At 40.8% G+C, this 26,202-nt stretch overlaps 1 protein-coding gene across 2 annotated transcripts in view; it reads left to right on the forward strand.

Moving 5' to 3' along the window:
• Nucleotides 1–24,131, forward strand: part of dennd2b (DENN domain containing 2B) — a 54,649-nt gene extending 30,518 nt beyond the window's left edge. For both annotated transcript variants that reach the window (XM_035915299.2, XM_006780183.3), the window contains exons 5-20: nucleotides 2,765–2,886; nucleotides 4,109–4,324; nucleotides 4,709–4,805; nucleotides 4,973–5,017; nucleotides 5,140–5,324; nucleotides 6,060–6,169; nucleotides 6,666–6,735; nucleotides 8,983–9,060; nucleotides 9,963–10,103; nucleotides 10,225–10,373; nucleotides 19,638–19,815; nucleotides 20,752–20,793; nucleotides 21,596–21,707; nucleotides 22,703–22,942; nucleotides 23,239–23,325; nucleotides 23,636–24,131. In XM_035915299.2, the coding sequence (XP_035771192.2) occupies nucleotides 2,765–2,886; nucleotides 4,109–4,324; nucleotides 4,709–4,805; nucleotides 4,973–5,017; nucleotides 5,140–5,324; nucleotides 6,060–6,169; nucleotides 6,666–6,735; nucleotides 8,983–9,060; nucleotides 9,963–10,103; nucleotides 10,225–10,373; nucleotides 19,638–19,815; nucleotides 20,752–20,793; nucleotides 21,596–21,707; nucleotides 22,703–22,942; nucleotides 23,239–23,325; nucleotides 23,636–23,670 (1,907 nt within the window). In that variant the 3' untranslated portion in view covers nucleotides 23,671–24,131. The remainder of the gene's footprint in view (nucleotides 1–2,764; nucleotides 2,887–4,108; nucleotides 4,325–4,708; nucleotides 4,806–4,972; nucleotides 5,018–5,139; nucleotides 5,325–6,059; nucleotides 6,170–6,665; nucleotides 6,736–8,982; nucleotides 9,061–9,962; nucleotides 10,104–10,224; nucleotides 10,374–19,637; nucleotides 19,816–20,751; nucleotides 20,794–21,595; nucleotides 21,708–22,702; nucleotides 22,943–23,238; nucleotides 23,326–23,635) is intronic.
• The last annotated feature ends 2,071 nt before the right edge of the window (nucleotides 24,132–26,202 follow it).

Here is a 26,202-nt window from a genome sequence, read left to right on the forward strand (position 1 = left end):
TTTCATTTGAGAAGCAGCCACGCTGGTAGGAAATGAGGGTTTTTGTGTATCTTATTACATGGTACAGCCATCTTTTACAAAGAACAACAACCTCCCGTATATTCTCTGAACTCAACAAGTAAGCGTGTACGGAAAGAAACAGAAAAAAAACCCTTTTGCTGATGTTTAGATTATATATATATATATATATATAGTCTAGGTCTCCCATAATGTGTTTCATATTTGCTCTTGACACGTTTTTCTCTTTGCAATTTGTAATTATAAAAATCAAATGCAAAGAAAGTTGACATTAGAGCTGCTTTAAGATGAAACAATTTCTGGGGAGTACCTGTGGGTAAGTACCCACTGGGGATGTCCCTGTGTTCCAAATTCCTTCCAAGCCTTTATTCTGATTGCATTCGCCCCTCAACAAACTCTTGAGACTGATGTAATGCAGGCCAGTGGTTGGTAGTTCAGCGTCACCTCTTGTTGTGGTCAGCATCTTCATTTTCTCCCCACATTGCTGCATGGGGTGGATGCCCACTAGCAAACCGAAGGGAACTGTGAGTGCAGAGTTTTATATTTAATCAAGATTGCATCTTATTTCCCTTTATTAAAGTCTGGACTCCATCTCATCTTTAAGAGTTGCTCTCTAAATAGCTACATTCAGATTTTTAGCCAATTACAGTATACCTGCATCACTCAAAGTTCCTCTTAACCTGAGGAAGTGCCCTGGTAACGCTGGCTAGAAAAAAGACCCTATAAAACAAAGTACTGCGATGTTTCCCAGATGTGAGGTCTCTTTTTCATGTCGTATGAAAATACATGAACACTGACTATGCAAGAAATGAAAAAAATGAAAAAAATAAATGTTTTTCTTTCCCATGAGAACTTTGACTTCTTTGACTTTCTTGGAAGGACGCCCACTCACTTGTTGTCAGTTGGCACTTGTGCTTGATGTTAGGTGTTTATCTTAAGATCGCTGGCCTTTTTTGACCTGCGCTACAGTGTTACTACGGTTGCATGATATATTGTGACATCAGGGAACCGTGTAAGTGCTTTTAACTAGCGTAGCTGATAAATGGTGTGCTGGTGATTGATCTGTTTACAAGCTGATGAATCACACCCTTTGCGCCACTGACACGATGATTCAGCTGTCTGCTCTTACCCCACTGCGAATGAATCTGGGCGACTGTCTGCTACGTGTAACGAGCGATTAAACAGATGCACCTTAGACACATAAAGCAAGCTGTAATTTTGTTATGGTGCCTGAAATACTGTACATTCTGCCACAAAACGTCGCCGGCGTGGTCACGGGAGAGACTGTCTTCATGACGGAGGCGCTGTACGGTTTGCGGTCCTGCCAGAGGTTCTTCTATAGCGTCCACCCCTGATGTAGTTTTGTTTCAGTGGTTGAGCATTGGTACAAGGTCGCCACTTTAGAGGGTAAACTGATCCTGACATTGTTGGTGTAGTTTGTTCTGAGCCTCGCCCTGCCCAGAGCGTCCATTGTGCGTACGCAGAAATGTACAATCACAGTGTGCAGCTGAGGTGTGTCCCCTCCCTATGTAATGCTGCGTGTCTGGGAGTGTGTTAGGGAGAGATCCTGATGTTTGTAATCAGAGGAGCAGATTAGTACCCTCCAGTGCATGAGCAGCTATAGAGACATGTGATTTTCCCAGCAGGCTCTCATTACAGTATAGCTTCGGTTTAATGGCGCAGCGGCACAATGTGGGGTCAGACTGAGCCCTCTGATTCTGCCCCGCAGCTTTAATGATGCACATAAAAATAACTCCACTCAACTAATTGACTGCGTGACACAACATAACGCCCCGAAGCTCCCCATCCAGTGTACATTGTCTGTGCATGAATGTGTGTGTGTGTATGTGTGTGTACAGGTTAAATCATTAACAAAGCTATGGAAGCATTTTTTTTAAGTTAGGTGCTTAAAAAACTCTCATTGTTGGAGGGTTCATCGGGTTTTCCTTTAAAACACAGCTACCAGATGCACTTCTGTTGCCAGATAACACTGATTTTCTTTCTTTTAAAAGTTCCCTTCATGCATTTCGACGCCATCTGGCTCTGTTTTTTGTTCTTCGCCGTGGTTTCTTCTCTTTCTCACAACCTTTTTCAGACCCTGCCAAAAAGCTATTCTCAGAGCACATGTCTGAATAGACACGGACTGTGGTGTTACACAAGTTCTGTCTTTATTGAAGTTGGTCCCCTGCCAGGTGACATCAACGAGAGCCATGCTATGCTCTGTAATGTTCATGCTCTTTGCTTTCCTGCCATCATTTAGTGACTGAAGTACAGCTATGGAGCGGTAGCAAAATCTATGCTTATTGCAGGCCTAAAATAATTTGCCAAATGAGACCCGAACTCTTGTTTGTCAGATGCCTTATTAGATTGTCTTATGCAAAAAACAAACATAAAATGATATACTTAGTGGATGTATACCTGAAAGAACTAGTGGTTATTGGAAAGGTCTTTGTGGAACTCATGATGTACTCTTCTTTTGCTCTCTCACTACAGTTTGCATATCTGGACAGTGACTCAGTTGGGAATTAACTTGAGTCGGCTGTGAATGTCCTTTGACTTACCTTTCATCACTCATCCCTTTTTGAAATAACCTAGGGAGGCTTTCTTGGACCTCTGACACCTTTAATCGCCTTCTATTTACCCTCTTTGACCCCTCTGCCTCATCTGTCCTCTCTCAGAATCGGCCTGCTTAGACAAACTGTTGCCAGCTGTACTTCTATCGTGAACAGTCACTTTATTCCCACAGAGAAGGAGAATCCATATGAGGACGTCGACCTGAAGCGGCGGAGTTTGGGCCGTACGTCTCGTCTGTTGGAGAACAACCGCTCTTGGTCCGTCATGGACAGGAAGCTGAACTCTCCGCCTCAGGTAACCCTTTTGGGGTGTCACAGATGAAACCTGGATAACGTCTTTTAAAGAATCTCACACCTCATTTGAGTCACTCCAGGAAACAGCTTGACGTGTTTAGACCTTGCGATGTTTACAGAAAGGGCCATCTGCTGATTTAGTCTGCTCACTTCATTGCCAGGCACATGCCTCACACTATGTAAAGTAGAAGGGACAAAAGGGGTACATGTGGTAACAACAAGCATTGTTTAACACTGCTGTAAACACTGTTTTAACCGCTACTTTTGATAGAGAAGTCCATCAGAGAAGTCAGTCATTTCCAGAGTAGCGCTGAGAAGATGACAAACGTTTCAAGTTATCACATGTACAGGAAAACCCCTGCTTTGAAGATGGGCATGCTTTTTTGAGTTGTTCTTTTGAATACCACTCCCTGTGACTGCTTCACAATAAATCGGATTCTCCTGCTTAAATGCTTTAATGTTTTGTTTGCATTGACACTAACACATTAAAGCATCGTGGCCCACATACGGACCAGTGAAACTGACCTTTCTGTCTGTGCAAAGCTATTAATCTACACATTTAATTCCTGGTATATTTTAATAAAAGAAAAATAAGTGTAATTTAAAAAATAAATGTTATTGTTATCTTATTGTAGGGTCTTCAACTTAAAATATAAAGTGCCTTAAGGGAACTGTTGTTGTGATTTGGTGTTATATAAATAAAACTGAATTGAATTACTTGTCAGTTTTTCTACATAATAAAGAAACGTTGTTATAGTGAATGAAAAAAAAATTAGTCAGCACCACACTGGGTTCAAATTGTAAGAAAACACTGTTACAATGACTGAAAATGTTCTTGTAGCTCATTGCACAGACTGTCCTGTAATTATTAAACATAAAATAAAATAAAACAGAAATTCTTGTTAATTGACAGAATATGTCCTTTTCCCCCTTTGTACTCTGAAACCACCATTAAAATAACAGATTTCTATGAAAAAATGGAAATTTCTGTCATTGAAGTCCAAAATTCAGGCTCTTTCCAAAGCTGTCGAGCAGGCCATATTAGAGGCCAATTCTGGCCCCCGGGCCTTATGTTGGACATCTCTTCATGACAGGAAATGAAAAACTAGGAAGGCAGATCACTGCGCAATGTAACTGAGATATAAAGATATTGCTTAAAGCTAAGTGTTATTACAAGTGAATGAAAGGTACCAAACCTGCTGCTTTCTTTTCTCTGTAACTAGCTGCCTTCCAAACCCAGCAGTCAGTCCCTTCACTTGCCTGCTCCGAGCGACAGGAAAAGCCATCGGATGTCGCAGCTGACCAAACGCTACAGCCACGACGAAATGCTGCTTCTCCCCCAGATTGGTGTATCATCTTCACCTTGCGGCCTGCTGGATGATAGCCTCTGTAGCACAACCGATACCCTGCCCTCACACAGGCACTGGAGGATCCCCAAGGTACACACTGCGAAATTGTACAAAAACACCTACACTAAGTCCTCGCAGAGCTCCGACCGTGTTCACTCTGTGTTCCCGCTTCACAGGTCATCTCAGGTTTCAGTCAGAGTCAGTGGATCTCTGGATCACTTGTAATCCCACAGTTTGGAATAGATGTTTTTAAGATAGAGCGCCTTGATGCGTGTAATCACTGTTTAAATTTGCCTTTTTCTCAAGAACCCCCCTTAATGCCTTTCTGTTGTATTTGTCTGCACCCTTTAACACACATGTACTGTATTTCACACTGTTAGCTTTGGCCATGCACATCTCTGCTTCCTATACTTAGGCTCAAGAGAAACAAAACCTTAAGTTCCTGATAGAATTTCCTCCTTCCTCCGTCTACAGCTGGTCCAGAGGATCAACTCCATTTACTGCACTAAACGTGGGAAGAAGAGGTTGAAGAAGCTTTCCATGTCTAATGTTGAGACTGCATCTCTGAGAGGTATTGCTTCTCTATATTCCCCTTCATCTTCTGGCCAGATAAGCGAGTAAATATTTGTATCTCAGCCACCCACGCAGCGTTCCCTCTGTGTCCCTTTTGCGACATAAACACATGTTTGTGAAGAAGCACCCTGACCCATAAAAACCCTTTTCTCTGTGTGTCTCCAGACGACAACAGTGAGAGTGAGAGCGACTCGGACGACAGGTTCAAAGGTTAGCGAGCGCACATTTTTCAGATACCTTCTGTTTAATTGACTGACCTGCTGGAGCCTCAGATTTCATTCTCTACAAAAAACTGACAATTTTGCGTGTATTATGTTTGCTCCGTTTCTCAGCTCACACCCAGAGGTTATTAAAGTTACAGTCCATCCTGCGACGAGCCCCGAGCTATCGAACGCTGGAGCTGCAGCTCATCGAGTGGCAGGAGAGAGAACTCTTTGAGTACTTTGTGGTTGTTTCTCTGAAAAAGAAACCCACCAAGAACTCCTACTCCCCAGAGGTCACCTACCAATTCCCCAAGGTAAAAGCCGCAACTCGGTCCTGCTGCTGGTCGCCTCTGACAACTTTTACTTGGGGCGTAGCAAGAATGCAGAAAGCGCAAATTGCTTTGAAACAAAGCAAACAAGCAAAAAAATGTAAAAGAAAATCAAGTCTAATGTGTCAGTGGCCATAAAATTCCTTAACCGACGTCACTAGATTTTTAAAAATCACAAACTGTGCATAGATATGTCACCACTGAATGGTTTCCAAAGCATAAATAGTTCAGAACCTCCTGAGTGTTATTATTACGTGACTTATAAAAGCAGTTACTGCAATGATATTATTCTTACTATTAAAAGATCGTGTAGAGGGTTTCTAAAATTTCCCCCCATTTTGAGCCTTGAAACACTTTTTTCACATTTGACCCTGCAGGCTCTTTGAAGTTGTGTGGGTTATTACAGCTTATAAATTAAAGCCCTGTAGGTCTGTTTATAATTAAAAATAACCAGGATCCATTCACGCCACAGGAAAAACCCTGAAAGAATATTTTTCTAATTACTTCTCAGCTGACGTGTACACTGGGAGAAGTTAATCTCACACGGCCAGAGAGCACTCTCTGTGTAGTTAAATTAGAGAGGACATGAGGGAGTTTAACCTTGAACAGGAGAAAAGTTAGTCTGGTCATTTGTAGGTCATCCATGGGGGATTTTAATAAAGGATGACAGAGTTATGTGAAGGAGGATGAGCTGACTGGAATACTCTCCTCACCTCACAGCTGGATAGGCCCACCAAGCAGATGAGGGAGGCAGAACAGAGGCTCAAAGCCATTCCCCAGTTCTGTTTCCCAGATGCCAAAGACTGGAGTCCGGTCTCAGAGTACAGCAGGTACGTCCAGCAGTCTTCCACACAGTGTCAAATTCCTTTCCTTTCCTGTCTGTTGGGCAACAGAAAAAACAGAAACTATAGAAATTTCACATCCACCTCGCCCTCTAAGGGCGACCCTCAGAGGGCGAGGTTTAGCTTTTCCTCTGCTGAATAGCTCAGCTTCTGAAATGACGTCTCATGCATGTTAAAGGTTTTCCATTTGGCTCCGTTCTGTAAAAGGTGGATTTTTACTAAACACAAAGCCACAGTGGACATTATAACTGACAATAAATGATCCTGTACTTTATTTAATCAATAACAATATAATAATGATGAAAATCTTTCACACACCTCCACCCTTTTATCTGTGCACTCCACCTGCTGCACCGTTTGAATGTATAACCATGCCAGGCTCAATACAATCATGCTCTGTTTTATCACAAGTATCTGCCGTTGTGTTCACGACTCTGTGTCTTTGCGTTGCTCCTCATGTGCATATATTTGTTTTTGGCCTCAGCGAGACCTTCTCCTTCATGCTGACTGGGGAGGACGGCAGCAGGAGGTTTGGGTACTGCAGGCGCCTGCTGGTAAGCCGCTGTTCATCTCCCTGTTCGCACCCCGCTGAGCCCCTGTTTGTTGTGACAGACGCTTTTATTTGAACACTCGGTGTAGTTTTCCTGTGGCGCTGCTGATGTGACCGTGTGCTTTGTCCGAAAAGGAAAGAAATGGCTAAGAATAATAATGTCAAAAATAAAACATGAAAAACTAAACTGGGTGTGAAACGCTTGAAAAAATAGATGCGGACAAAGATTATCGCACTTACTGTTACAGCAGCTGAGCAGCGTGCGTGCATGTGCCCAGTAAATACTTTAAATAGTGTTAGCAGAGCAACAAACACCCAAACTACACAGGTGAGATTTCAGTGGCTACAAAATGCAGTAATTGAATAAGTATATGTTTAATGAAATGTGTAGCTCTGTTGCATTTTAAATTGAATACACTTGGGAAGAAATATTGCCTTAAAAGATAGAACGCAGTCATAAAAAGCCCATGAAAATGTTGTAAAATATAATAATTGAAGATAAAAACCCAGTTAGGACTGACTCATTGAATTTAACAACGGTTTCTCGGGCGAGGCAAGACAAAAAGAAACCATGAAAAATCCAAACATTGTCATTCTGGAGCATTTCCTCTCCGTAATTAGGCTGGCGAATGCTTTGAAGTGTTTCGTTGAGCCTCCCATTTAGCTTGCGGGTGGAGAGCATGACTGTGTGGGATTCTGCTAATGTGCTGGCGATTTTTGTTTGCCGTTTGCCTTTAAAAACAAAAGAAAAAAAAAGCGTGCACGCAGCATGCGCGGTCTCACTTACCAGGAGCGTGTGTGCTGTTTAACAGATTTCTTGGTAAATTTTAGATCAGCAAAGTGTTTTCTTATGCATGATCCGCTTTGTTGATCTGAGATTCTTTTTGATGGAAGCAGATTTTAATGACGGTTGACAGAGACAGATAGGGAGATGGGGAAGAGAGGTGAGCTGCTCTCCTCCAGTAACTTTGTTTCCTCCCCGCTGTCTGTCCAGCAGTTGGCAGCAGCCGAGCATTCCTGAGGACTTGAATCAAGCTCCACATAGTTGATTTAATCATCCATTTGGAAAGGCAGAGGAGAAACTAGAGGAGAAAATTGTATTCCTAATATGGACAAGTGGATTCGTCTGTGTGGCCTGTGTACATTTGTGTCCGTGTTTTTAAGTGTCTGTGCCCCCGGTGTTTCTATTTGAGCGCACAGAGGACAGCAGATAGGATCAGACAGAGCAGATAAACCACCTATGTTTATCCGCATGAAAGACTTTCACCTCAGATGACAGATTGAGTCAAAGACTTCACATACAACATTTAAGCAACTTATCTTCACGTTATCATCCGTGTAGTTTTATGGTCCCTTTATGTATTTGTAATTATATACAGTAGTGTTTGGAAGTCTTGAATCGCCCCTTGTTGGATTACTCTTCAATAACGTAGAGGTTCTTACTCAGGGGAGGCCAATCGTGACTGATTATGTTCAGTCGTGTGTTTTTCTATCCAGGTATGCAGCGTGTTTAGGATCATTGCTTGACAGATTAAAATCTGATGGTACTTTTCTGTACTTTTGTAATTAATTCCAGCAACACCGCTGGCTGAAGTGCAGCCCAAAACCATGACAGAGCCACGGCTGCTTTTTAAATTTAGTTATTTTTGGCGTTTTCTTTAATAGAATGAACTAAAGAAATGTGAACAAATGATGTGTTTTTGTGTTTTTGTGACAGGCTGCAAGTAACAAAATGTCTAAAGTTGATTCTTTGTTTTCTATGATGTGAGGACACAACACTGGTGCATCCCTTGAGTTTAGGTTCCTTGTTTATGCATGAATGATTCATAGGTCAGTGTTAAGTGTCTTAACAAGCAAAAACAAATATTCCTGTGAGGATCATCAGGTACAAGGACTGGGCTCAAAACAGCCAAGAAACCCTCGAGAACTATGTGTGAATGTGTGTGTGAATGGGTGAATGACTGAATGTAGTGTAAAGCGCTCTGGGGTCCTTAAGGACTAGAAAAGCGCTATACAAATGCAGGCCATTTACCATATTGCTCAAGACCACTTTAAAAAATTCCAAGAAAATGTGTTTCCTTGGAAGTAAAATATAAAGAAAAAAGGTGTCACTCCAGACTTTTGGACAGCACTGGGTGTAGGGCTACCTTGCTAAGCCCTTCCTTCAAGTGTATTTATAGTTATTATTTTTTTTAAGGATATCTCTGAATGGGTCTCTTCTGGTAAAGAGTTTATTCTTTTTCTCTTACAGCCAACTGGGAAAGGACCTCGCCTTCCTGAGGTGTACTGTGTCATCAGCAGGCTGGGCTGTTTTGACTTGTTCTCTACAGTGAGTTCAGTCTTGTCCTCTAGCCACACATACAGTAAATGCACACATAACACACACACACACAAAAAGCCAAATTTCTGCATGCGTGCTGTGGCTGTGGTTAACCTGTCTCACAGCTGAAGGAAATGACTTTCAGCAGACCTTGTGCCGAACGCCTGTTTGTCAGTAAGGCTTGTTTCAGCTTCTTTTCCTTTTTTTTTTGTAACCCTCTGATTTCCCAGAGTAATTGTTTCTCTTGCTTTTTTCTCACTGGTGCTAACGCAGAACAGAGCAGTCACTCTGTGTGACTCTTTCAGCCTTGTCTGATTCCTTTATTATTTCAACCCAGACTGTTGAATGTTTTAAGAATATGGTGCATGTAGATATAGTTGCAGTAACTGAGTAAAAGTAGAATAACTTCCCCATATTGATGACGTATTCACACACTATCAGTATGGGTGTGTGCCTTTAATTTGTACTGGTGTTTACTTACTAGAGCCAAACTTTAACTAGTTTTGGATCCTGTGATATTTAAGCACCCTTAGCAGATGCCCAAAGGGAGCAAGAGAATGCCTGCGATGTTTCAAATGTAAATTAGATTTATTTTTAAAAAAAAAAGGTATCATGATAAAGAAGGAGGTCAGTGTTTGATTTCAGAGGAAGCTGTATGTGTGTGAAGAGAGAGCAACAGGGTTGATATCATATGACCTCCAAAATGAGCGATTCCCCAATCAACTTTCCAGACAGGAGGCAGCTCGGACCAAAACAGGCAGACAGGCACACTGGGTGGAATTTTCCTCACACAAAGGCATGGAAATAGATGCCTTTGCTATTTTTCAAAACAGAAAATGAGAGCTAGACAACCATGAGCGCTTAAAGCCACAACAGTATGTTTCCATTAATTGTCAACACCCTCTTTTCAGATCCTGGATGAGGTAGAGAGACGGAGAGGCATCTCAGCAGCTCTGGTCTATCCCTTCATGAGGAGTCTGATGGAGTCCCCCTTTCCTGCTCCAGGGAAGATCATCAAAGTAAAAACCTTCCTTCCCGGTGCAGGAAATGAGGTCAGAGCTACAGGCACAGGCACAACAAAACACAACTGCTTTTTGTTTACGACCGTTAGCTCAGTACACTTTGGCAAAGTGCACTCAGTAAATCAGACTCACGCTTTCTGTGATCACTCAGGTCATTGAGTTGAGGCGGCCCACCGATTCCCGACTGGAGCACGTGGACTTTGAAAGTCTGTTCAAGTGTCTCAGCGTGCGGCAGGTGATTCGCGTCTTTGCCTCACTGCTGCTGGAGCGGAGAGTCATCTTTGTGGCTGATAAACTCAGGTAAGTGTTAGAGTTAAAGAATTGGTCTGCAAAGTTGACCTGTGCAACCATTTGTGCATACTTTATATTTGTATATAAAAAATATCTCATTGGATAGGTAATTTTAGACATTTTGTTTCTTTCCCAGTAGAATTTGTTTCAAATTCTCCTGGAAATGTTTTAAAAACAACACCAAAATTTCAGACTTCAGCCTCAATACTCAGACTTCATTCTTCATTTTCTATATAGATGCATCTCTCTAGGGTAGCGGTTAACACGTTTGCCTCACGCACACAAACATGATACTGGTTTGAGACCAGACACAAAGTTCTGATGAAAAATAAGGGAGCTGCTGAAAGACGTTTTACTTATACTGTGATTATATTGGCAACTGAAATGGGAACACACTTGTGTTCTTTCAGTGTGGGCTATAACAGGCATTTTCCCTCTGTGCCTTTGCAAAAGGCTGCATATAAAAGAAAGAGTGCCTTAAACAAACAGCCGTCTGGGTACATTGAAATCTGTGGGAAAAAACAAGTCAGCTCCTGTGCTTCGTGACCTCAGCAAAAAGTGCTCCTGAGTTTATGGTCTAGTTTCAAATCTTTTTTTTATACTTATTTCCCCAGTTGTGTTAGATTTATTAATGTGGCTCAAGATGGACATGTGCATGGAGGGATAGTGGATATATTGGAAAAAGGATGGAGCTGCCAGGCAGAAGGGTAAGAGGGACAATACAGAGGAGGTTCATGGATGTAATGAAGGAGGACATGCAGATGGTTGGTGTGACAGAGAGGGATGCTAGGGACAAATCATCCACTGTAGCGACCCCTAAAGGGGAGTAGCTGAAAGGAAAAAAGTTTGGCTTAAGAGGCCCTGACAGACTGGCTTGGTTTTCCTTGCCTCCTTGCCATCTCAAATCAAAAAGTAGTTTAAGGATAGTTGGAAAGAAGCTTGCGTTCCTGAGTGCAGCGCACAACAAGAGATCACTTACATCAGCCGCGTGACCACTCAGTAAGCTGTGAATCTATATTAAATTAAATTCTCAATTTGTTCCAATCTGTGCGATGACACATCGCACTCACTCTGAAGAGGAACTTGCAGGATAAGTGCTGTTTAGTGTCCAATCTGTTGTATCTAGAAAATTTCAGGGCTGCCTTAGTCTCATGCGGCCTATTGGAATCCCTCTTCTAAACACAGAGACGCGTAATAGCAGGGTTATGCTGTGGATTTGCCAACTGAAGCCTGACAGATGCATGTGTAACAGTTTCACTCTGATGTCTGATGTTTGGTAAGTATAAGAAAAAGTCAAGCAGCAGTGGAGTTTTGATATCAGAGATGTAACGGGTCGGACTCAGTGTCCTCTTCTTACACAAAAGAGAGGGGTACTTTAAGAGCATTGGAGTCAAGGGTGGAGTGGGAGGAGATTTGAGTGGAGAAGTAATCTCTTCATGTATCAGAGCCCAGTTTAAACAAACATCAGTGGGGGCAGTGACTGCGAGGGGAAGGAATGCACTTCCTGTGTGTGCAACTCTGCCCTCTGTGATCTGTGGCTCAACTGTCACCATTTGACTTACGATGTCACGTTCACTCCCTACGTACAAGTGACCTCGCGCTCTGCGTCCCCGGAGAAAATTTGTCTGAGCTGCTCATTAGCGGAGCTGATAGCATCGAGGAGTCATAGGGTGGGAATCACAAAGTGACTTGAGACGGAGTATTATTATGATATGTTAGCAAATAGCAGTCAATGTTGATAGATCTTTGTAATATCTAGCTCAAGTGATAAACAAAGCATACTGATGGTTTCCAGAGAATAGAGTCTTATACCTTCTGGTGATCCTCAGACATTTCCAAACATCAAGTTTACATTTATAATTTTTGACAACTCTTAGGTGGATTGTCATGAAATTTTGTGAAGCTGCTCTTGTCCCCTCAGGGTTATTTGAACTTTGGTGACCAGGTGTATTTTTATTTACCACCATCTAAAGTTTAAATTTCCAGATTTCTTCTTGTTTTTCTTTTTGCACGTTTCTCACACTTACATGTTTCAGTTCATTAGACAAAGTTTAATATTAGTCAGCAATAACCAGATAAATACAAAATGCAGTTTTTAAATGATGATTGAATTTATTAATGGAAAAAAGCTATCCAAAACTACCTGGCCCTATATGTAAAAGTAATTACCCTACTAACTGGTTGCGCCACCTTTGGCAGCAAGAACTGCAGTCAAGCAATTGCAATAACTGGCAATGAGTTTTACACACTGCTGTGGAGAAATTTTGGCCCACTCGTTTTTTTTGCACAATTGTTGTAATTCAGCCACATTGGAGGGATTTTGAGCATGAACGGCTTGTTTAAGGTCATACCGAAGCATGTAAATCCCAATAAAGTCCAGGTTTTGGAGTGACCACTCCAAAACCTTCGTTGGTTTTGTTTTGAGTTTTTTTGGACCCTTTCAGAGGTAAACTTGCTGGTGTGTTTTAGATTATTGTTCTGTATAAACTGAGTGTGCTTGAGCTTCAAGACACAAACTGATGGCCGGACATTCTGCTTCAGGATTTTCTGGTAGAGCGCAGAATTCATGGTTCCATTAATAATGGAAAGTCGTCCAGGTCCTGAAGCAGCAAAGTGGCCCCATCAAACTACCACCACCATGTTTGACTGTTGGTATGATAATCTTTTTATGAAGTGCTGTTGGTTTTACAGCAGATGTAATGCAACTCAAGATCATCGAGGATGATCCAGAGGATTTTTTTTTGAGACAAGTCTTTGTGTTCTTTTCGGTCAGCTGTGGTTTTCACCTGGGAACTCTCTCATAGATGCCATTTTTGTCCAGTCTCTTTCTTATTGTTGAATCATGAACTCTGACCTTAACTGAAGCAAGTGAGGCCTGCAGTTCTTTAGATGTTCCTCTGGTTCTTTTGTGACCTCCTGGATGACTCGTCAATGCGTTCTTGGACTAACTTCAGTAGGACAGCCACTCCTGGGAAGGTTCATCTCTGTTCCAAGTTTTCTCCATTTGTGGATAATGGCTCTCACTGTGATTCGTTGGAAATCCCTTTTGTCTGATTTATTGCTTTTTGAGATCTTTTAGCTGCCTAAAGGATCTCTCAGTTATCAAGCCTGGATAAGGCAAGTGAAATTTAACTCAAACAAGAATGCAAAAAACTAAGAAATGACACTGTACCTAATTATTAAAAACTCCGAAATATAAACTTAAGTATAATACCCACTTCAGATTTATTCCCAAATTTAAATAACTGAGAAGCAGAAGGTCAGTTAAAATGTAAAGAAAGGAGACATAAAAGTACACAAAACAAAAATAACATACACAACGTTTAAATAGGCAGCGTTCTCGACAGATACCTCTTAATGTTTGAACTGCTCAAACCAGTCCATGTTTAATGTCTATGGTTCTATGCATGTGTATATGCAGTGCTCCTGTCTTTTGATTTCATTTTAAAACATGATCTCTGTGCAGCTTTAATGACTCATGTGATAAAAGAGCTACTCCCTCTCCGTCTCTGGCACATAATCCATAGCAGACCGTGATATATGTTTCTTTCCCCTCAAATGTATACCCAACACACGAAGGAACCGAGAGCAAAAGCTATTTTAGGCAATAGCTGCGTTCAATCAAGTCTAGTAAAAATGAACCGAGAGCTTTGCTGCTATTTCTAGAAAAGTCTGAAAAGACAAAGTCATTCACCCTCTGATGCCTGTAAAAACTAGTTGGATGTCTAATCACAGACACTCGGCATTAGCTGTGCTGCTCTGTAATTGCTTTACTCAAGTGACCTGCAGATGTTGAATGAATTTTGTCAGTCCTGCAGGCTTATGTAAACAGTCACTGTCAGCCCTCAGGGTAGAGCTGAGAACGGTTACCAAATTAAATGTCTGGATTTATTGCTAAACATAAGCAGAGAAATACTCCTGCTGTATATTAGATTACAGATATTAGTAATATGGTGATATGATTCTGTGCAGCTGCACATAAATATATTTAATTAAAAATAACTAACAATGCATTTTTGTGCAAATGAAAAAATGACATTAAACCTGCAAGCTTTAATGGCCAGTTTTTAGATACACCAGGCACAAATTTCTCTCCATGCACTGATAATAAACATGAGGGCAAATTCCAAATTGTACTCGCATCATTTTAATTTGATTTATCACTTTATACACTTATCAGTGTATGTCTGAAAGAGCTGCGTAAGAGTAATTGAGTGGGGAGCGAAGAAGAGAAAAGAATTTAATGAAATGTGAGAAGTCTGGCTTTTAGAGGAAAAAGTGAAAAGAGGAGGGAACTGTGAAGGGAAACAAAACAATAGCTGAAAGCCTTTCTCACAGCCACGGTGAATTAATCAAGCTCACTTTTCTGTGGTGCAGCAGGCTGTTTGTGTTTCTGCATAGAGCCGTTCCTGTGTCCTCTTATAGTAAAACTACAAGATTGAAAAAAATATTAAAAAAGCACGTATGAGGCGTCGTGTTTTTGGTTTTGCACTAAATTGCCTGAAAGTGAACTGCAGCTGTGGAGCTCGCCAACATGTTTTGCAGCTGCAGATCTGCAATATTATGATCAATGTGGTGACTGTAGCGCTCGGACAGGTAGAATTATTGCTGTTGCTGTAGGCATTTTCAAATCAGCAGGTACTGCAGCGTGCTTGTTTCATTTAGTCCACGGTTGCTCTCAGACGCTTTCTCTGGCATGTTCTGCAGAGCTGGTACAAAGCCAAAACCACTCTTAGCAACTCATACACTTTCCCATGTGGTATTCAACTCATCGACGCACTGTAAATATGTGAAATGTTTCAGTGGAGAAAGATGTGGCTATTACATGAGTCTGACCAGCTGATTTTTACATCAGTGAGCATATGTAATGGTAGACACCTGCACACTTCCATTTGCTCTCCAGACAGCCTTGATTAAACTCGGATGTTTTTGTGGTTTTAATAAGAACATGTATGGAGTTTTCCATCAGGGGGCCATTTCTCAGTGTAAAATCGTTTGTGCTGTTTGACTGAGACCCAGTGGCTGGAGACCCTTGTGCACAGGAAGTGAGGGAAAACCATTTGTGGGGCTAAAGGAGCAAGCAGAGAACATTCTGCTAAAAGGATAAAAATACACCACTGGGAGCTTTCCCTAGCTATACAGTTCTGCATGTACTCTGTTGCGACTTCATGTGACTTCTAGGTGTTATTAGGGGCTTTGAAGGAGGCCTAACACTGAGGAGTGGTTTTGTGGATCAGCTGGCATGTGACAGCTGTGGTTTTGTCTTCTCTAGACCTGTCTGTGGAATTCGTCTTGCCAAACCATCCTAAGACTGGTTGATACAACACAGAGCTGCAAAGCATGTGATGATACAGCCTTGACTCTCTTTTTCTCGAATACTGAAATTTATCCTACTCTTCTTCTGGGCTTCACATACTAAGCCTCCCGATCCCACGTTTCCTGGAGTATCTGCCAATTTATCGTCACACACATTAAACCAGGCCCAGCAGACCCATGAGAGCTAATATGTGAGGATTAGCTCCCAAACCTCAACACACAACAGCTCCGAACAGACGTCATCTCTGTTGAACTCTCAGGATCTTTTTTTTTTCTTCTTTTCTTGAGAGTGGCATCATAAATTGAAACATAGATGTATTCCATCAAATTAAATGAGTCAAATTAATTTCTGTGGTGTAGTTTTTATTAGTAAAAAGGTATTAAACTATGGAAATTCATGTATATTTACATATGTTTACGTCAGCAAGTTTATTGACACACACTTTGTTGCTTTGGGTGTCACTGAAAGGGAAAAACAGATTTTTTGTGCTGTTGTATCTACGTTAGGGTAACTCATTTAATTTCTAACATGTTCTCAATAATGCTAAATGCTAATGTAAGCTGGACGTGGCTACTGTGATGTCACCCATGCGTTTCTGGACTTTAATCAAGGGTGGAAGTTATCAGCAAAGCAAGCTAGCAAGCATGGTTAGGCCCCAGTCACACAGGACTAGAGACCGGTTAACCACCATATGGTAATGATCAGTCACGACAAAAAAAAACAAGTGTGTCATGGTAAAATAGACCCCCTTTTACACAGGCCTACAGAGTGGTCGGTTTGCCTAGCAACCAGTGAAGTGTGTATTCTGTCACTGGTTGGTGAATGGTTTCTGAAGGTCGCTGGGACTCGCAGAGAGGGCTATGGTACTTCAGTGAAAAACCTCCTTGCACTTACCTCGGTCACTAGCAGACTGCCCTTATTGCAGTTTGCATGGTAGATGCCAAATTGTCCGCAAACACTAGGAAACTATTTTCAAGCAAGAGTTAAACTGAATAGTGTTACGCAAACCAGAAACGGTTAGTGTCCTGAGGGTGGCCAAGGCAAACTGTTTGCAACCAAATCTACCACAAGGAGGTTTTTGGCACATCATGCTCTTTGTAACCAGTTTCACCTAGACTCAGCCAGCAGCCTGTAGCAGTCACTCACTGTCCGAGGCCTTAGAAAGCTGCATCTATAAACTTTAGAGATGCAATGCTAAGACACGGGTACTTGCTAGTTAGCGTTAACAGATATATAAAATACTACAGTTGTACTCCTCAAAACTGAAGCACTAAACTTCTTGAATGATCTGGAATGAACACATAGTAGTATTAGTCATGATATGTAATTCAAAATGGTCCAAAAGGCACCTGCAACACAAACACGGGCAAGAAGTCCAGTTCAGTGACTCAAATTTGTGAGCGAAGCCTAGCAGGAGTGCTAGAGCTATATCGCCAGAGTATGATTCAAATAGGCTGGACTGTTAACTTTAACAAAGTCCAAATGCAGTACAGTTGTTATGAAGGGGGAAACTATCCACAGAGACCAAAAATATTTTTGTACAAAGCTGTAAAATTGCTTAAGAATGCAGTTTAGTTGGGAATTTTACCACAAGCGTCTGTGACAACTTGTCTCAAGTGGACACTCTAAGAACTGCAGTTTTTTCCACCTCCGACTTGGATTATTTGTCAGTTGCTTCATTTTGATTTGTAGGGTGAAATTTCCTAATTAGCACTAGAAAGTACAGAAAGTACATCTGAGACAAAAGTACTGCTAGTTTTATACTTCTGATGGTCACAAACCAAAGAATTTTAATTCATTCAGTGGTTTTGAAAAGATTTCCTCCTCTTCCTGATCTTCCTCCCTTCAACCCCACCCGGTCACAGCAGATGACTGAGGTTTTTTCCTGTTATAAGGGAGTTTTTCCTTCCCACTATTAACAAGTGGTTGCTCAAAGAGGGTTGTTTGTTTTCTCTCTATTACTGAAAGGTGTTACCTTGACATGACTTTCTGTGATTTGGTGCTACATAAATGAAATTGAATTCAGTGGAATTTCACATTTAGAATAAAGTGGCACTGACTGACTTTGTAGCAATGTTGATGTCATGGCTAAAAAAAGCCATATAATGGCCTATAATCCTATCTGGTACCACCAATTTTGAGTGGCTAAAATCCAGCTTCTGTACTTACCTACACTGTACCAAGGAAAAAATATGGCTTTACTGTTTAAGTCAAACTGTTTTATTTTTTCCATTTTACTATTCTTTACCAATCAATGTATATGGAGGCCAAAAAGCATTTTTTCTTCTTATTTTATGACCTGCGTATGCCTGAAGCTTTGGTCTAGATCAAACGGGAATGTCCCACTCGTTCTCCAGACTTGAGTGGCAACCTCTGGTAGTGCAGAGTGTTTTCGTTGCAAGTTCATTTTCTCCCAGGAGTATGCGGTCAGGGAATGAGTGTAATTGATCCTTTTTGGTATCAGTGGTGTGCAGGGCTGTGTGTAGCCTGTGGCGAAGGTTTTCGGAGATCTGTGCCCCATCACTCCCTGTTGGAACTTGTCAAACCCAGGAGACGGGATCTGTTAGGAATTATCAAGCCCTCCTCAGGCAAATGAAAATCAGACTGGCCAAAGCAAAGCTGCAAGTGCTTCATGTTGTGAGTGAAATGTAAAAAAAAAAGAAAGGTTGAATGCTGTGGTTATTGTAGCCTTTGGGTTTCTCTGATGTAATTTTATTTTACCCTGTCTAGAAAACATTTTAATCTTGTCAATTTGACTCATGGGAAGTTCAGAAAAAAAATCTCTGGCAGACATGTAGCTGGAATGGATATTGTGGAAAAAAAAGCTGTGGGAGTTTGTCAGTTTTCTCTGTATATTGCTCAGTAAAGTTTCTCTGCGATGAAACAGAAATAGGTCACATAAAAGGGAGGAATTTTTGTTTGCTGCACTGCTGTTGATGAAATGTATATATCTCAGATAACGTGCGTCATATACCATGTTTGATCCCTGGTCTCGGTCTTGAGCTATACTGATTTAGTGGTTTGTGTGTGTGTGTGTGTGTGTGTGAGAGAGAGAGTGAGAGAGAGAGAGATTGGACTCACAGTTTATTTTCACTCTCTTTGTGTACATGGACTGGACAGTATGTAGAAGACTGAGGGGAGTCTGGAGGGGGGGCGGGGTCAGCCACTGTCAACAAGCGACGGATCGTGAGAAAGACGTGCTGCTATTTGTGAGCTTCATGTTATACCACAGCTGTCGAAGTTAAACCGAGTTGCTGCGTTTTGTTATTGCGTCAACAAGACTCCAGCTTAACCATAGCAACATGTCAGAGTCACGCCACCCCTGCAGACAGAGTGGGACAATCTCAAAATAATGCAGTTCGTGGGGTTACGGTTCCTCGTTGTGGTCTATAGTAAATGGTGTTAAGTGTTGCCGCGAGAAGTGGAAGTGCAATAAATTAAGGCATTAATTTTTCCAGAAGCTGTGATAATAATCTGTGATAACGTAAAAACTTTTGGGGGAAAGAAAAGAAAAACAAGTGTATTTGTGGAAGCTCAAGAACAGTCTGTTGGATCTGGCTGCACCTCAGAAGAGCTGCAGGAAGAACAAAGAGTCCGAATACTTAGCTGTACTGTTATGGCTCATTTAAAGGCAACAGTTTCAGGGAAAAGAGGATCAAATAGTCATTTAACGTGGAGAATTGGAGTGTAGTGATGGAAATACATCGGCTGTGCTCCAATAGTTTGGAATGTGGCCCCAGTTAGTGATTTAATAGTAATGATTTTCCAAACATTGCATTTTAAAGAAGAATATAACGTTCAACTTAGCATGACCACAGCAGGTGGTGCTTTTTGAGTAAATGCTTGACTGCACAACCCTTTCAGCGTTTTTTTCTCTCCCTGTTTCAAGCTTGTCTGAATTAATCTGGTTAAACATGATTGACGTGTTTGCCTTCCTCTTTGTCTCCCATCATCAGCACCCTGTCCAGCTGCATGCATGCTGTGGTGGCGCTCCTCTACCCCTTCTCCTGGCAACACACCTTCATCCCGGTGCTGCCAGGGTCCATGCTGGATATCGTCTGCTGTCCCACTCCGTTCCTGGTGGGGCTGCTCTCCAGTTCGATGCCTAAACTCAAAGAGCTGCCTGTAGAAGAGGTGAGTACATTATATTTACACCATGAATTTTTCAATTTTCATGTTGATGTCAGCAATGTGTAAATGTTGCTGCGTAGAGTCCTGAATGTAAGGGATTTGGATGACAAGCTAAAACAGTACAGATTCACAGTAATTTCATTATGACCTGGCAACTTTGGCTGTTTCTCTTTCTGCCTCCGTTTTTATTATACTAGGGAACTAGCCAGGTGACGTCCAAATGATTAAAAAAAAAGGAAAACTGAGGTCTAATTTTTAGATTGCAACTTTCAGACCTTATTAAACAACGTTGTGTACCTGCTTCTCAAGTATGAATACTTTTTTTGACTTAAAATGAGTATTTTGGGGTTTTTGGGCATCTACCAGCTGAGCGAGATGTGCACTCCAGCCGGGGTAAATTAGTTGATCAGTAAAAATAATGGTTACAGTTTTTAGACCAAGTCTTTCTACAAAACAGAATCTTGGTGAAGTGAAGTGTGGCAAGACTTTACTACACTGGTCTGTATCACACATGGCTCAATGTGGATGGACGGATGGCATCTGTGCTCTCCATCTGATTCTTTCTTTCGTATAAAATAAATATTTTGGCAGTAGAAGCCGTGTGAAATGAAATGGCCATTAGTTTGTTACAAAAGTGTTACTACACCCAGTTTTTTCCCAGCATTGGCCGCATTAATGTATCAAACTGAGAAGCGACCGTGTTAATCAGAGTTAAGACCGACCCAATAACGAGTTGTTCGCGATACCAGAAACCTGTTTCTGTCACTCTTCCAGTTTGTGATTCATTTATTGTGACATTTGTATGTTTACATCTAACATTATGCTGTAGCATGTAGCTTTGACCATTTTATGCAGAGTGGACTTTAAAGTTAAATAATTCATCACAGAGTTCTCATGTGTGCTAATCAAATAATGATATCCTCCTTTTCTCTTTTTTAGGCTTTAATGGTCGACCTGGGAACTGACCGCTTCATTAGACAGGTTGGTCTATGCATTTAAAAAGAAAAATATTAGCATGAGCAGTGACCACTGTGCCCCAAGTGGTAATGTAAAGATAATGGCAAATTTCCTTTAACACCCTACATGTTCTTCAGTCGTTTGCTCAAAAACATTAATTGGCATTTCTTATTTCTGGAACAATGTATTAATAAGTAAAAGCAGCTTTAATTGTGACTTAACTCAGAAAAATTCAACAATTATAATAAAAGTTCAAAACTCAGGATAGGAATGTAATGACTAGATGAAGTAATGAAGCACACAGAGGTAATCTGTCCCAAGAAAAAAGCCAATAATGCATAGGTGAACTACATCAGACAACAATGAGGGTGGGAAAAGAACAAAGGCAGGAAGTAAAAATATAGCCACATTAGGAAGAAAAAAAGCAACAAAATAACACAGGAAGTGACGGAAAGAGAGACATAGAACACACCTTCCTAGGCAAACAGGAAGACAGAGAGGAATGCAGAAAGCAGGACAACAGTAAAGAAATAGAGAAAAAAAACTAAGAGGAACCGCAGAGATCATTCCTGGGTATCCTGGTTTTCTGTGGCAACACGTAATTGTGGTGTAACATCTGTCACAGCAAAATGTCTCAATAATGTGCATTACAAAGCAGTAACTAACTAAAGTTAGCAGAAAAGAGCTATCATGAGTAAGGGACAAAAACAAACAAACCAAAAAAACCCAAAAATTAGACAGTCATGCTCGTAAAAGGTTGCAGAGCATCGTCTCCACGCCACTGTTGTTCATCTGTAGTAACTGCAGCACTTGCAACTGTCTGTAGATGGATGACGAGGCATCGCTGTTGCCGCGGAAACTTCAAGCAGCTCTCGAGCAAGCGCTGGAGCAGAGGAATGACATCATCACTCAGGACTCTGACAGCGAGTCAGACGAAGGTGAATAAGCGACTGAACATCTCTCGGTAACGCGGCAGATGTTCTTCTTGTTAATTAGGGCGACAGGGAGCGCGGTCTACAAGTCTGTGAAACTGGCTGGGAAATGACGTCTTCTGTTCTGCTGACAGTGAGTCATGAAAGGCTCATCTTTGAGATGAGCTAATGCTGTTTCTGGTGGTAGTAGTGTACATTTCAAGCTGACTGGAGCATAAGTGCAGTTGTTTTTAATGTGTCAATGTCTCTATGTGTAGCTCCCATGTGCCCTCGCAGTCAGGATTCCCGGTTTTCACTCAGGAGGCTTTTATCAAGGAGTCATGAATGGCTTACCTGTAATGGGCTGTCACAACATGCTTTACGGCACAGAAACAAAGAGAATTTTGACATAATAAGGCCAAATCATTTGTGTGTTTTTAAAGGCTACTTCAGACAGTCTTATCTCTGCTTTCCAAATTCCCCTCCAAGCCCAACAGCTAACACTCTGTGTGGTTATGTTACATGTGCCAAGTGCCACTCATAACCAGTTCTCACTAGTCCAGAAAGCCAACACACTTGTGCAACCCACAGTATAGCCTCATTGGACTGTAGGTGAAGGGAAAAATTAAACTACAACAATTAGCTTTCTTGTGCTAATATTAGTGGAAAGTAATAAAAAACAGTAACAACATGAGTAATCAAGAGAAGAAATAAGTAAAAAATATTGATCTGTGGTAAACTACCCTTGAATGACAGTTGTAGCTCTGGGTGCTCTGATGGGAAGGATTTCAGGTTTTTCCTGCAGTGTCATTGTGCTTCACCTGACATCTTCTGACATAGGATAAGCACAAAGCTGTCACATCATTATTGTTATGTCTCAATTTTGTCGTTAACATGACTAAGGTTTGGTCTTTATTCAACAACTTTACTTTGCAAGCACAGCAAAATTCTTGAACTTCAAGGTTTAACAAAAGCTGTGGGCATATTTTATCGATTAACGCCTTCGTTTTTATCCCCCGCAGAGTATAACTCGCTGAACAGCCTGGTGTCGGAGGCGTTCATCCGCTTCTTCCTGGAGACTATTGGACATTACTCCCTGTTTATCACTCAGAATGAGCGTGGGGAGCGCATTTTCCAAAGAGAGGCCTTCCGCAAATCAGTGGCATCCAAGAGCATCCGACGTTTCCTGGGAGTCTTCATGGAGTCTCAGATGTTTGCAGGGTTCATCCAAGACCGGGAGCTCAGAAAGACACGAGCTAAAGGTAGACTGTTGTTCTCTGAGTGTCAGCTGGGTCTATGAATGCTCTTTCTTCCTTAAAACATTTCATGAGAAAGCTGTTTGCTTTTCTTTGTGCATTTCCACCCCTGCATTCCAAGTGCTCTCTGTGCAGAAGAAAGCATTGCACTTACACTGACCTCTAGTGGCTGAAAGTTTTTCAACAGCATGCTTTCTCACTGAATCACAGCAGCTCCCTGAAGTATTGATGTTTCATATTCTCGTTCTTTACCCTTCCTTTTTCTTTTTTTAAAAGAAAAATCTCTGCTGTTGTGTTGACAGGTCTGTTTGAGCAGCGGGTAGATCAATATTTGGAGGAGCTGCCAGACACAGAGCAGAGTGGAGTCAACAAGTTCCTCAGAGGCCTTGGTGAGTTCAGAAGCAGACATATTTTAGGAGCTGGAAAGTTATAAACAGAAATATCAAATATTTATTCTGCATATGCTAATATCATCTGAACAGGCAGAGCTACGCAGCAGCTTTTACCAAACCTCTGCACAGTTTCACTCTCACTTTATTTTTTATTGTAAATATCTCACATGGCACGAGCTAGCTGTGATAGGCTTCACCAATAAGAACTTAAACATGGATGTTTGCCAGAAATCAGATTTTTTTTTTATACTGAATATTCGTGGCTTTGTTTTACACCACTTAATAGATTCATGTATTTTGTTTCCAGGAAGTAAAATGAAGTTTCTCCACAAAAAGAACTGAGGAGACGACCTGATCTTTCAAGTCTCTGCGTCAAGACGACTCCCATTTTCATCCTTTGTTTTGTTTTAAATGTTCTAAAAGCATGTACATATTATTTCACTGTAAGCTGTGATACTCTTCAGCCTATGTTTATAGTATGAGATAGCAATAGCAGGACGGTACACAGCATGTGAGTCGTAGAGTAACCACTGATGTCTAGTCGTGCTTGTGAAGAGTGTTATCGGAGTTTGTGAGTGTATGTGACTTGCAGGTGGGCGTAGATGTGCAGATATGTTTTCCTTTTTGCATTATTTTACGACAGTGTTTTTCTCTGTTTGACCTAAAGCTTATTCAAAAACTGTACATGCAATACAATGAAGAAGATGCTTTGAACTCTTCCTGGAGATTTTTACAGTCTTTTATTAAAAGTGATCATTAAAATTGTTTCAGTGCCCAAGTGTAAGCATTGAACTTAAACTTTATTCTATTCTTTATTCTTTAACCTTATTAAACTGTATTCGTTCATTATCAAAACAAGGCCCAAAGCAGTACAGACTTCCCAGTCAGACATAGACATATATTTCACATTTTGCCTGATGATGAAAACTCACCTCCTTTTATCGCTGACATCTCAATGACAGCCGCTCCCAAAGCTGTGCATTAGGTTGGGAAGATCCCAAAAGGCGCAGTAGTCTAACACCGGCTACCACATGCTGCTGGTAACCTAATTACGTCTGTGCACATCACTCCGGTGGCTGTCGCTGCCACGCTGTTATTAGCTCTCCTAACTGAGCGGCTCGCTGTTGATTCCAGGTGCCGTGGTGCTTTTCTCCTGCCAGTGTCTTTATCGCAGTTAAGAGTGACATTTGATGTGAAGTGGTCGTGCAGAGACTTTCGGATAAAGAGCTGGCCATGAAAGAATTTTTTTGCTTGAGCAAAAGTTGTGAAATCAAGTTATAATAACAGTGAACCTACAATTATGCTTTCAGAATGTAGTAAATACGCACAAGTACTAGTATTTAATATTTTACTGTGGAATATTATCATTCATAGATGTAATAACTGGGAGTTTTAAAATCCCCCAGTCCAGCTGACATTACAACGTCTTACCACTTTAACTTCCTGTGACCTGAGATTGTATTTTGATTTCTTCTAGTTATTTGTGATTAGAACCTGTGTTTACCATGTAAACCAAACTTCCTCTTTGAACAGGAAGTTTATGTAAAAAGAAAAAAGAAGAAGTATCTCCTCATATGAGGATATTGGTTTTCTTTTACAGCGTAGCACAATAAAGTCAAAGCTGCTTAACACAGCATGCAACACTTAATAAACAGAATGAAACCCAAAATATCTTCATGTAACGACACGGTGTCAGGAAGTTAAATGTTGCAGCTGAATCCAACTCTTAGGTTGGTGGCTCTGTTATTTAAACATTTTTATTTTTAAACAGATTTTTCCTAATATTCATCTGAAATATGTCTAGGAAAAAAGTAAAAGGTGCAATAATTTCCTTTAAAATTGATTGCAGCTACAGACATACTCAAAAAAGGATCTAATTTAAAAATTAAGTAAAAGTATAAGGTCCTAAAACCACCAACATGCTGCTAAAATTATGGCTGTACTTTAACTTGTGGACACCAAGGATATGTGCTGCTACATTGCCCACAGCAGCAGGGCAAATGGGGTAAACTGGCCAAGTGGCTGCAATAAAACTGGTCCTGCAGATTATAGTATCAATAATTCAAGACCAGGAAAGGATGAGTGTGTAGAGTGATGCCTTAAATTGGGAATATATACCTGCTACTTCTTTAAGCTGTCTAAGAAAATGTTTTAATATTCTATTTGTGACCATTATGAACGACGGCTTCACTCGCTTGACTGATTTAAAAAAGAAATATTTGAATGTTTTCACTGCTTTAATAATAAAGTATTCCATATCTTTATTTTATTTTAACTAGATGACTTTTAAAGTCATACATGTTACTGATGTTGATGTTTGATTTGAGTGTTGAGATTTTAAATGAACCATTCACATGTCCGCTGAATTTCTGTACATCTAGTCAGGCACTAAAGCCATCTATGATTTTCAGATGCTTGCTTGATTTTAAAACGCTATCATGTTTTATTATGATAATGCACAACACTTAAAAAAACATAATTACAAAACGCTTCAGAGACCAAACACAATTAAACTATGAATTTCAGCTAATCTCCGAAATTTAACAGCTGAAATGATGCTGCAGTAATAACTCGGCGATAAAATGCGTAATATTTTATCACTATCGGACTTTTTTTTTTTTACTCAGAAATTGATACATGATTCCCATTTTCAGAAAAATGTGGAGTTTTAAATTTTGGTCACGTTGTTGATTTGTTTGTAATTTTGTAATTACGTGTATTTTGCATTTAAGTTTCGAAAGGTTTTACACGTTAATATTTTGTATCGCTCAGTGACGGTAGGCTCTAATTGTAAACTTGCAGTCTTCTCGCCAAGTGTCACACTTCAGCCTTGAGAAACGTCAGAAGTATTGCAGGACTATAAAATCTCACGAT

Source organism: Neolamprologus brichardi, chromosome 1, assembly GCF_056152115.1.
Source record: "Neolamprologus brichardi isolate AB-2024 chromosome 1, ASM5615211v1, whole genome shotgun sequence".
In the NCBI taxonomy this organism is placed as follows: Eukaryota; Metazoa; Chordata; class Actinopteri; order Cichliformes; family Cichlidae; genus Neolamprologus; species Neolamprologus brichardi.